This window comes from Manacus vitellinus, unplaced genomic scaffold (assembly GCF_001715985.3).
Source record: "Manacus vitellinus isolate BGI_N305 unplaced genomic scaffold, ASM171598v3 scaffold_15_pilon, whole genome shotgun sequence".
NCBI classification, from domain to species: domain Eukaryota; kingdom Metazoa; phylum Chordata; class Aves; order Passeriformes; family Pipridae; genus Manacus; species Manacus vitellinus.
The window spans coordinates 10,108,409-10,120,874 of record NW_021939122.1 but is presented as its reverse complement, the minus strand read 5'-3'; the positions used below and the strand labels follow the sequence as shown (position 1 = coordinate 10,120,874).

At 35.9% G+C, this 12,466-nt stretch overlaps 1 protein-coding gene across 1 annotated transcript in view; it reads left to right on the top strand.

The window, feature by feature from the left end:
- Positions 1 to 12,466, top strand: part of LOC103766962 (gamma-aminobutyric acid receptor subunit pi-like) — a 47,320-nt gene that overhangs the window by 22,606 nt on the left and 12,248 nt on the right. Inside the window, exons 4-7 of the mRNA XM_018068919.2 lie at positions 1,733 to 1,800; positions 3,035 to 3,252; positions 3,897 to 3,979; positions 8,404 to 8,541. Of these exons, the coding sequence (XP_017924408.2) occupies positions 1,733 to 1,800; positions 3,035 to 3,252; positions 3,897 to 3,979; positions 8,404 to 8,541 (507 nt within the window). The remainder of the gene's footprint in view (positions 1 to 1,732; positions 1,801 to 3,034; positions 3,253 to 3,896; positions 3,980 to 8,403; positions 8,542 to 12,466) is intronic.

Sequence of the window (12,466 nt, the reverse complement as noted above, 5' to 3'; positions counted from 1 at the left end):
ATAATTGTGTGACAGTTGGTAACACTATGCTCTGCTACAGTCATACATGAGAATCTGTAGGAAGACTTGAAAAAATCAGAAAATGGATTATTTTAAAATTTAATGAATTTTGAGGGTCTGACATATGTTCTGGGGCTGGCAACATGGTACCTGTAATAATGATATAGTACAATGGTAAGCATAAGTATTAATTGTCTCTGTTGCTGTTGCACCCCAGGAAGTTGGGCTGAGTTTCCTGGAGGCTTGAGCTTTTAATCCTAGAGGGAGAAAACATAAATGTATTATTGGAGTATCAAAACCTGAAAAGAATGGAAAGAAACAGAAGAACAAGCTGTCAGTGATCTGAGAGATTTTCAGTTGCTTTCATTCCAGAGTCATCTTCTAATAGATAAACAATTTCTTCTAAATCCTATATAAAATTTTATAGTATATAATAAACACACGGGTTACCATCTGGGCATGCTGCAAACCTACAGTCCTACTTTAAGCTGGAGCTTTATATTTAAACTTTCAACTGAGCCCAAAACAAAGGATTTATAGATTTTTTCAGGAGTGATAGGTGCTTAATGACTTTAACATATGCATTGCAAATAGAAACTATTTTGGAAAAAATAAAAATACTAGTACAGTTATGTGACTTAGAATGATATATTTTTATCTTAGAGTTACTCAGGGCAGGTAGAGTTCTACTCCATCTTCCTCTGGGTGCCATTTGGGGCCATATAGGAGCTTTGCATATAATGCATTACAAGGAGCCATGAGGGGCTTTCAGCAGTGTGCCTGTAATATATGGGCACTATCAGTTATGTAGACCTTACCTAAAATATTTCTCCATTTCTCAGTACTGTATCCTTTGCTTCTCAATTGCTTGGAAAGATGCATTTATTTAATATTAATTTCCTTGTACAAGTGCTCTGTTAATTATTCTGCACATACGCAACCAGGAATAATGTTTCTGTGAAAGCTCTGCACAAATTCTGCCTTTTAAAATGCACAGCTGGTGATCTTCCTTCCAATACTGTGAAATGCATGTTCAGAAGGAAACAACAATCTGAGCATACTAACATTACAATAACAGCTACTTAGGTAAGGTATTAATCACACTGAATAAGCCTTCAGTTCATATTAATATTAAAAGGAAAATTAAATTACTAGTTTTCCTTTAGAAATGCAAATATCCCAAGTTTACTGCTAGTGGTTGAAAGCAAAATGTTAAAATGCAATGGCACAATATATACAATAATTTCCTAAATGGGCAGTTAATAAAGTCACTCAGCTGTGCCATCTGGATATTAACCATGTGACATGGCCAGGTGAAACTTCTTAGTCTACAAACATCTGATGGACCAGATGTTGCAACTGGAAGAATTCTTTCCACTGCTCTGCACCTCAGAGTAGAAGAGTGTGATGTATCATGGGGATTTTGCCTTCCACACCTTATTGTGTAACACTTTCCCCAGCTCATTTTTTCTGGGGAAAAATCATATAAACTGGGAAGTATTTAAGAAATAAAGCCTGTTTATTAAAACTAAGACACTGTTAGCCTGAAAGTATTACATTTTAATTACAAATATTAGAATTCTTGCATAATTTAAGTTTGAGAAATATTTCCTTTCTTAAGAAAGCTTCTAAACATTTAGAAAAAAAACTGGAAGATTTTGTAGCCAGTTCTCCTGAAAACTGAGTATGAAAGAACTATGAGCTACATTCTGACTTCCTCTTTTTTTTGCAGATGGTCCTGTGTCAGTTGGAATGAGTATGGATATTGCAAGCATTGATACAATATCAGAAATAAATATGGTATTGTAGCTTTTGCAGTCTTTTTTTGTTCTGCTTGATAAGCTAATGTCTTGTGCTTACAGCTGCTGGCAATGTGACTTGGGGCTTGTCTCCTTGTGAAGTCAAAGTGGGTTAGGAGCTGGAATCTTATTTTTTACTACAGATATAGTTTATAGCTCTATAATAAATATAGAAATGCAGCTGCAAATTACACCTCTCACAGATACAAACAGAACTTTGCTACTGAGTATTAATCTTAATGAAAGGCATGTGGATCAGTATTTATTTTCCAGATTAAATGTCTAAATCTTTATGCATTTTAGAAAAATGAAGATGTATTCATGAGCCTTTGAAGTCACTGTCTTTTCTTATGATTAGACACAGCTGAACTTAGACTGTTTTTCTCTTCTATTTTTACTGTCACACATTAATTTATTCCAGCTGTGTTTCATGAAATTTGTATAATTTGTTTTTGAACAAACTATGAAATGGAATATATTTTCTAATTAAAGATCTTCCATTTGTACCTAAAATAAAAACCAAAATTCATTAATCAGCTATTAAATATTAGTGTATTAGTAATTATTAGTTACTATTTAGAAAGGGGGAAGTAAGGTTAGAACTTCAGATGAATTTATAATATTGATAAAAACACTCCATAAAATCAAAAGTTGATTTAAAACATGTTAGGAAATAGTGTTATTTTAATGCAGGACTGCAAGGCATATCTCAATTGAAGGGGAATTGGCTGAACGTTATATTCAAGGTCTTGATAAATTTGGTACCACTGTTTCCTTTGTGATGCGGAAAGGATAAATTGTGCTAAAAGATGATGATTCTTGTTTCACTAACCTCTTTTGTCTATCTGAATTTATTCAATTTTTTCCAAAGTGTTCTTAAAAAAAATCATTATTTATTTAGTAGTTTATGCGAACAAAATTATGTTTGGAACCACTTACATAAATAATTCTAAAATTTAAAGATTTACAGAGCCAGATTATCTGCTTACAAAGTTCCAATGACTTCAGCTGATTTATAGCCCCAGACTCAGTCCATCAGCTTTTACTGTAAGAACAAAATCTACCACCTCACATTGAGTGCTAGTAAATTTGTCAGTATGAGAGTCAGTACAGCTGCTGTTGGACATGGAGAGTCACAGCTTATTTGTGCACAACAGCTGTTTCTTTATATTTCTGTAACACGGAATACAACACAGGCTTCCTTTATATGATAATTTTGGTTTTTTCTCTTTCAGGACTACACAGCTACCATATTTCTAAGGCAGCGATGGACTGATGAGAGACTTTGTTTCGATGGTAATAAGAGTTTAAGCTTAGATGGTCGGCTTGTGGAAATGCTTTGGGTACCAGATACATTCATAGTGGATTCAAAAAGGTCTTTTCTTCATGATGTCACTGTTGAGAATCGTCTTATAAGAATATACCCTAATGGAACAGTCTTGTATGCTATACGGTGTGTATATCCATGTGTCAGCCTTTATAATTGGCATCTACTTACATTTTAAACTTTCCGGGTTAGCGTATTTTTTGCTTAAGAAAATGGTTCTATTTGTAAAAGTAGAATATGCATGGCCTTGTAGTTCTATGAATAATAATATTATTGGCCAATATGAATAAATTATTAAATGTAATAATAGATCTTCTCTTCTTCCCTAATTAGACCCTTTTGCTTTCATGTAGACCAAATACAGGAATTGGATGTTGCAATTCCAGTTGTTTGCAATGAAGGAGAAGGCAAGCTGTGATGATTGACTTGCATTACTTATTGTGGATTATTCTTTATAATAGGTTTTGATAAATATAACCAAATCTTAAAATATATTACAAAATAACAAAGGAAAATGTGCACTGTAAGTGAGAAGGGAGCAAACAGTGCCCTTTTTAGACTGCTGCTAAACCCAGATCATCTGGAGTGTTTTCCTGTTTGGGATGCTATTACTCTTGCACATTAGATACCAGTAAATAATAGGGTGTTTTCCCTCACAGTAGGTATTTGCCTGCAAATATTATTTCAAGGAGGAAGCATAGCATTTTTTTTGTTTTTACTGGTGAACAACTTTATGCTGTTAATAATTAGCAAACTGGTTTTTTTTCAAGGATCACCACAACCGTATCATGCAGCATGGATCTGACTAAATATCCAATGGATAAACAGACATGTACTTTGCAACTGGAAAGCTGTAAGACCCTTAATCCTTATTCTTTTTATACAACTGGAAAAATATTTGTGGTTTTTTAATGCTAGATATTATCAGGGTGGCTGGAATTTTCAAAGAAGGCAATGGACATAATGTGACCAGTGCCTGTTGAATTACAATAGAATCTGTGTGCAAGGATATCTGCATGAGACATCACTGAAAATAGCATGGCACTACTGAAATGCTGCAATGCCATTAATGATTAAGCAAAACATTGGGAGATTCTCACAGGCTTGGTTTTGCAGTGCATCCTGCAGTTACCCTGTTGGTCTTCAGAGGGAGTTCTGTGAGCAGGTATTTTCTAGCACAGACGAGGAAATTTTTTTTCTCTTTCAGAGAGCGTGTAATTTTCTCCCCCGAGATACAATTCCTTTAGGAGAGAAAAAAATTAGAATAAGGCTTATTTGTAAGACATATAGTTCATCTTAATAATTTACTGTTTTCATACTGAAAAAATGTAATTGCATGGGCAGGTCTGAGATTGATGGAAACAGGTTTATTATGACTTATTTAGTTGCCACTGTACCAGTGCCCTGGGAGACAATGTTATCAATTGATGGACCAAGACTAAATATACTTTCTCATTTTATCAACTGATGTCCTCATATTATCTTTAAAATATACTCTCTAATACTTTGTAGACATGGTTGCTTTGCAAACACCCAAACACGCATTTTTATAGTTAACTGTTTGCTATTATTCATATGACAAGACTCTTCAAAATAATTTTTGCATGGAATAACATAAAATGATAAACAATTCTGTAAGATGAAAATATATATATTTAAATATGTACCAATACATAATCAAAATCTTTTGGAAGGCTTTTCAGTACTCGTCAAGTTTTATTCTGTATCTCTTCAGGAGTGTGTGTGTGTGTTCTTTATCTCTTCTTGATAATGACCAATTAGAAAATTGCTGTAAAATTTCATTTTAGACAGGAACACAAGGGAAATGAACCCCAAAACCTTCTTCACACAGGAGTCCCTCTAGATAAGCAGTTTTATAAGATCTGTTTAACAAATAATGATTTGAATTAGAATTGGAATTTATCTCTAATTTATTTTCCTTTGAAGAGCATATTGGTAAATTAATGTATATGGATTTAAATCAACAGCAATGCCTAATGAGTCATTTAGTATTTTCTCTAGTTCCATAATGAAATATATGTCCCACAGGAACTTACAATTTATTTGACAGAATTAAAAAAAAAAAAAAGAGAATTCCCCCTATAATTAAAACCAAGCATTTTTCAGATTGATTCCATCTGCTTTTTCAACAGCACACAAGTGTCTCCTGTCCAAAGGGAAAACACAGTCATGTCCTAACAAATGCTCCAATTGCAATGGAGTTTAGTTTTGAGGAAAACAGCTAGAAGCAATAAATACAAAAAGGAAAGAGTGTGCCTTTGGCTGTGGCCCTTTTTTTTCAGTGCACTACAGTCCTTTCTTTTGGGTAGGCTGGAAATGGGGGTTGTTTCCTCATGAGATAAGCTACGGTAATTTAGAGATGAATAATGACATCATCCTAGAATACTGCTTGCAAAGACCATTACCTGGATTTCAAGAATTGTGAGTGCAAACATACATGCACATCCACACACATACTGATGTTTATAAAGAAAATAAATAAAATGTAAAATATACTGCAAAAATTTGAGCTGAAACAAAGTGTTAGGCCCTTTATTAAGTGATTATCGAGATATTATGAAGTAATGGCTTTACACAGTAAAGCATCCCTACTGACCTCTACAACATACTATTCTGCTATTGCTAGTTAATAATTTTAATTGACTTATACTTTCTACATAGCAAAACACATTTTGGCCAAAATGCCTATTTTTTTTCCCCTGTTACTGCAACTCTTTAGAAGGTAGTACTGACATATGTTAGGAAACAGAAAATTGTCACTGAGTCTCTGTTGATATGGCTGCTGGGACATTTGGGAAACTGGAGGGCTCCTGTCTTGCTTGGTGCTGCCAGAGAGGTTCATGCTCTCTGCCATGTGGCAGGGAAAGCCACTATTCATTCATTCTGGGCTGAAGGTTTTTTCTCCATTCCACCCCCCCAAGGCCTCCAGTCTGAATACATATTCATGTCTTGGGCCCATCTCTGAAATTTTATTTCCTTTTTGAACTTGTCTTTTACCATTTATTCAGTGAAGAGGCATGTGAAGGCACTTAACTTGTGCTTGACAATCAGGGAAAATTAAAATTAGCAACAGAAAGGTAAAGAAACTAATTTGTATTAGGCATTATGAATGTTTAATTCCAAATTTACTATTCCTGTAATTAACCCTGTTGACATTAGCAGCTCATACTGTATCAATGATGTACAGGAAAGAGAATTTTGGGCTTGAGGAACTAGTTTGAATGAAAACTCAGGGTCATGTAAAGAGAATAAAGATTACTTGTAGAAACCAAGTAACATGGCTTAAGGATTTTGTCTCTATAAACTTCTAAAACATTTTATAATTAGTAAAATATTAATCCTCTGAATAAAAACCAACTTTGCACAGAGGGAGCACTGTGCTATTTAACTTTACTGTCTATTGGGAAGGCTCTCTTCATGAAAATTTGGAATTATTATTCTCAAAGAATTTTCATTGGAAGCATCACCAAAACCTACTAATTGTTCAGCTAATGAAAATATTTTGGAACAAAAGCAAGACAATCTCCATTTCGAGATATGCTTGTTATTGTCCGTGTGGGCACCAAAAACTTCTCCCGTCTCACACAACTTGGAAGACTGAATGTCTTGAAAACCAAAAAGGAATCTACTGTGGTTATCTCTAGTTCTTTGGACTCTTTTTAAATGTCTGCAGTTCATTTATACTGAAGGGAAGTAAAATGAATCCATGTCTGGAGTCATGCACAAAAACTTCTTTTATGAACCTCTTAGTTTTGACTAAGGACAATGCAAGCATTTGTTTATAGGTTACTTTTATTTTACATCTCCCAAATCTGGGAATTTTCCCAGCATGTGGTTTTAGGGAATTGAGAACTTAGTTTGGATACACATGCTTTTGACTTAGTCTTTTGACACAATGCTATTTTGGCTTTAATTGCTACAAATATGATAATGTGAGCAGAGATTCCAGATCATGATCCCTTTTCATATAAGTGCCAGCGTTAGTAAAACAAAATTTACTTTTAAAGAAGGAGTGGAGAAAGAATTTCCAGGTAAAATTGTCATTTTAATTGGTAACCAGTCCACTGTTTCCTTACAATGAAATTTCTGGACTTGGTTTTTTCCTACATGAAAGGGCTGTAAGAAATCAGTTTTGGTTTGTCATTGCAAGAAATAAAGCCAATAACTTAAAAATATTAGAAGGCGCTTTTTAAAAAAAAATTTAATACATCATTTTTTCTGTGATTCTAGAGCTTTGTTCTTTTTGCAGCATATACCCTTGTGTAATGTATTGCCTTATTGTCTCACTGTAATTTACTTACAGTTGACTGATGTCTAAAAATAATCATCTGCTCATGTTTCTGTTCCCTAAGCTTAGCTATTAACTTGCACAGTATAAGTCTGTCAAATACAAGAATGATTGATCTAAGTAAGCTAAAGAAAAAGATGTTCAAATGCTCCCTGTTAACATGTAAATTACATTAACATAATCTTGAATTAATCATATACACTAGTCTGTAAAGTGTCTGCCTTTCATATAATGGGGAAAAGCTACAGAGGTATTTTAGCTATGACTGTGCTGCATATTGACAAGTGTGTGCAAAATACAGTTGCCTTCTGATAGATGATTCATCCAGCTCCTAATTACTATTTGAAGGTTAAGAGGAAACCTCCTGGGGCCCCTGAAGCATGCCACGCTGTTGAGCCTGCAGAAACATCAGCTTCTAAGCTGGTGTCCTTGGGAAGTATTCAAGCTCCTAAGCCAAAACATCATCTCGAGTGACGATTCAAGCCCAGGTCAGAGCACAGCACCAGCAATCAGCAGCTCTGCTGCTCTCCTCACCCCTTAATTTCTGTGGGAATGAGGACCAAATGCACTGCACCACAAAATAACATCTTGGGATGCAAGAGGAGGCACGTTTCATGTGTAGTGCAAGTGCTGGCAGTGCTGTAATTCATAAAAGCTCCATTTCTTTAAAGCTTTTGCCTTTAGAATACCATGTGGTACTAATCTGTTTTATTAGTTTGTCATCTATCCTGAAATAAAAGATACAAAAAGACCACCTCCAAAAATGTCAGCTTTCAGCTTATAAGACTTTGCATGTTATTGGGAGTTTTGTTGTGAACAGGAATTACATTCTGCCAAAACTTGTCGTTGTTTATGTCTGACTGTACTTTCAGGCAGACAAATAAGAAACAGCTGAACCATAAGTGTGCTCAACACAAATTAATTATTGCATAAAATAAACACTCTTGTTGGCTTGTGTATCACTACAGGGGGTTATAACATCAATGATGTCATGTTTTACTGGACCAGAGGAAATGATTCAGTTCGAGGTTTGGACACACTCCGGCTGGCACAATACACAGTAGAAGACCACTTTACCTCCGTGTCTGAGGCTGTATATGAGACAGGTAAAAACAACCTTATAGCACTTTCTAGGTACAGTTTGTGATATGGCTCTGGAAACAGAGCAGCATTAAGGAACAGAGCACACTGCTTTCTGTTAGGATGACAGTTTTCATATTCTAATAATTACATTTTTGAAGCCATACTTTTCCAGATATTACAAGCAGAGATCCAGCTAATGTAAAGACTGAGAGTTTTTGAGCATTTTCTTGGAGGCTACACATTATCTAAAGGATTACAAACAAGTAGTCTACTACTTCTTCCATTTAATGTCAGGGAGAGCTCGTGTGAAAGAAGAGTTGTCTGTAAATTGAGCATCTAAATTGGAGACAGACCAGGGACCCTGGGGTACCCAGCTCAGAACAGCCACTCTGGCTTTATTAGGAAAGTCAAAAGTCTCTTCATCTATGCAAGTTCCAAGAATATGCTGGGTGCTTTAACAACTGCAGGAAGTTGAATTTCATGTCTACTGCTTGTAGGAGTTGTTCTTTATCTGTGGCAGCCTCTGCCCAGCCTGGTGGCAGCAGAGTGCAGTTTGCTCAACCTGAGGTTCCTCTGCCCAGGGAAGGGCATTTCCACAGATCTGCTCTTCTGCCAATCTTAGGAAACTGCTCTAGAAAGTTTCCTCTGACTGCAAGACTTAACCTCAGGAAAAAGTGTGTTCCTATTTATTTTCCAGAGATTTTGAAAGGGCTTTTGGAGATTTCAAGACCTGCCAAACCTGCCTTATGCTCTTTGAGTTACTCTTAGGTCCTTCATTGCTGCTCTTCACTCTGTACTCAGTTTCTCTCTCTCTCAAGTCAGCACACACACCAAAAGGGTAATATTTAACTCAAGACACACACATCCTTCAAAACTGCAGTTTCACCAGAGGATATGTTACTAATTCCGAGTCACAGAAATATAGTTTCTCTGTTCTATTATTGGGTATTTCTGCTTTAATAACACAACATGAAGAAACCTGTGATCTAAATTCAGGCTAAAAATCAAAGTTCTCTAAGTGGATAGAAAAGTAGAAATTAAATACCTACTAACAGACTCTAGGATTACAGAGTTTCTCAATACTTACATAAATGACATCTGCCTGCCTTCCTCCTTCTTACAGCTTGTGGGTAAGCAGCATCAGGTTCAATCAAAGAAGAATAATCCTTACTGCTGTTCTGGCCAGAAGGTTATTAGAACCTGTTCACCATACAGGAAAGTGGAAGAGAAAACCTGCTTAATTCCTGCCACCTCTATCACAGAATCAAGACTCTAAAAAAAAAAAAATAAATAATTTGGTTTGGCTTTGGTTGGTTGTTTTTTTGTTTTCGTTTGTTGTTGGGTTTTTTTGATTGAATAGACTAAGGCCAGTTTCCAATTAGAGTTGACCAGGTGTGACCAGACGAACTGTACTCTTGTTCCAGTAAATGATGCTGTCTTTCTCTCTTTGTGTTGGCAGGAATCATATGTATCAAGTCAAAAGCCACTTGTTTTAATTATGCGTTTTAACACATGCAACTTAATTCGATTTAAATTTCTCACACCTCCTTGTTTCAGTTCTCCTGTTCAAGAAAGCCATGCTATCAAGTGCTAAGTACTACATACTGCATAAAATTAAATCTCCTAATCCTCTTAATTTTCTATTGAGTCATTCTGAATTAGGTGTTGTTTTGTACAGATTTTTTTGGAAAGCAGTGCCTACTGTAGCCCATATTAAAAGAAAAAAGTAACCAAATTATGGAGCTATGTAGTCAATTTTGAAGTGAAAAATTATGCTTTGCATTTCCTTAATGCCATTAATAGATGAGAGTATTTCATAAATAACAATTACATTATAAATAACAGTTATTTATAACTGCTAAAATTCAAAAGGCTTAAGCTAGTTATGAGAGAAGAGCTGTGTGCAGTATTTCCTAACACAGCGAAAAAAGCAATCAGGATTTGATACTCTGTGAACTTGAAGAGACAGTACAGCTGCTGTGCAAGTGAAATATTGTGCAACAGTGCAAAGCCCAAGTTCACATACAGCCACTGACAGAGCCAAATTTAAAATGCAGTCAGCAGAATTCCTGCATAAGTAACTTCAATAAATTTAAGGAAAGGACACTGTGAATTAATCTTGTTTGCAGAACAGCATGTACCACATAATAGTAATCACATTATTGTAATGACATAATAGTAAGTCACTTTAAATAATGTTAGGTAGATTGCTGGCTAGGGTTTGGTGTTGACTTTGTTTTGATACAGAACAATTTCCTTTTAGACATGGGTAAAGTAATTGTTAGAAACACTTCCCACATGTCTTAACTATAGTCCTCATTCTGTATACACTGATACACTCTTACACTGTGTATCTTCATCAGGGGGTGCTGGGTTTTTGTTTTAGGTGTCCTGCCAACACCACCTGCACTCTCAGAGTAATAAATACTGATATAAAAAGCTTGCTTTTCTTATTGGAAAAACATAAAAGCAATGAAGGACTGTTACAGCCTAGCTTTTTGTCTAAACAATCATAGAAATAAGGCTGGAATACACTTTAAGAATTCTCATGTCGCCGGGCAAGGTCATCTATATCTATAGCCTACTTCCTGACAGATGTTTCTAGGAGTAAGTCAGACAAACCTCCAAAGTGCCTGCTTCACAGCCTCCCTAGATGATCTTTTTTTCCTGGTGTTTATTACACACATATTTTCCTCATGTCTAATCTTGATCTCCCTTGCTGCATTTCAAACCCATTATGTGGATATTGTAGACAAATGCCTTGCTATTTTTCAGTGGCACCTTCACTGTTTCAACACAGATACATATTTTTTCAGACCAAAAACTCTCCTCTTTTTTAATTTATATAACCAATTTTCTAGATATCCTCTTTTTGCTATTGTTCTCCCATCAGATTTCTCATATCTTTGCTGATACGGAGCAACCAAAACTGGGTATCCTGTTCCCATCAGATGGATGGAAGGGTTTACTTAATGTGTTCCATGAACTCTGTTCCTCTTTATCCATTCTAGGTTGGTATTTGTTTTTGTAAAAAATAATCATGCATTTTTGACCTTGTTCAGCTTGTGATTCCTTCTACTTCTCTGTCTTCCTTATTGCCCTGAGACCACATATTTCCTGATCTCTGGGAATGAGTAATGCTCATCTGAGTGCAGGACTTTGTACTTGCTTTTTTGAATTGCATCTTGTTTTACTTGGTTTTTGATAGTTCAGGTATTTTTGAGCTCTAATCCTGTTCTCCAGTGTGTTAATGTAACACTCCACTCTCAACAGACACTTGGTATGTCATTCTGTTTGCTAGTGAGCAGTACTGGGCACAGGACAGACCCCATGTGTTCCCACTCAATAAATGCTTCTATTTTCACAGCAAGTGATAGCTAATTAATCTCAATTACCATTTTTAGTTGGAGAAAGAAGCAAAAACATAATTTAAAACTTCAGGCTAATTGGCTGTTGATAGCTTTTTTCCAGCATCTTTCCTTAAGTCTTACTCTCGCTACTGCAACCCTCCTGCTAATTCCTCAGTGGCAGCAGGAATGAAGAGGCTCAGCTTGCTCAGGTCTAGTCTAAAGCTAAGTCTTCAGCCCAGAAGGCAGAGAGAGACATGTCAGGCAATCAGGGCTCTAATTGCACTTCCTCACTTCAAAAACGTCAAGTCAACAAATTGCCACATTTAAAAGGTATTATTTTGGCAGAACAGAGGGAAAGAAGAGGCAGAAGCATAAAGTAAGTCTCGGCTCCTTGATGCACATAGACAAGATATTTGCTCTATTAAAAAGAGAGCACAAAGGCAGCTGGCTGCTGTTCTTGTCCACAGTTACTGCCAGGGTTTTGATGTCTATCACAAATCCTGTTTTAGCCTTCTCAGGCTAGAAGCCCATCAGTTCTCATTTGGCTATGCAGTGCTGAAGCTCTGTGGTCCCCTGGCCACCACATTATGAGCTTCTC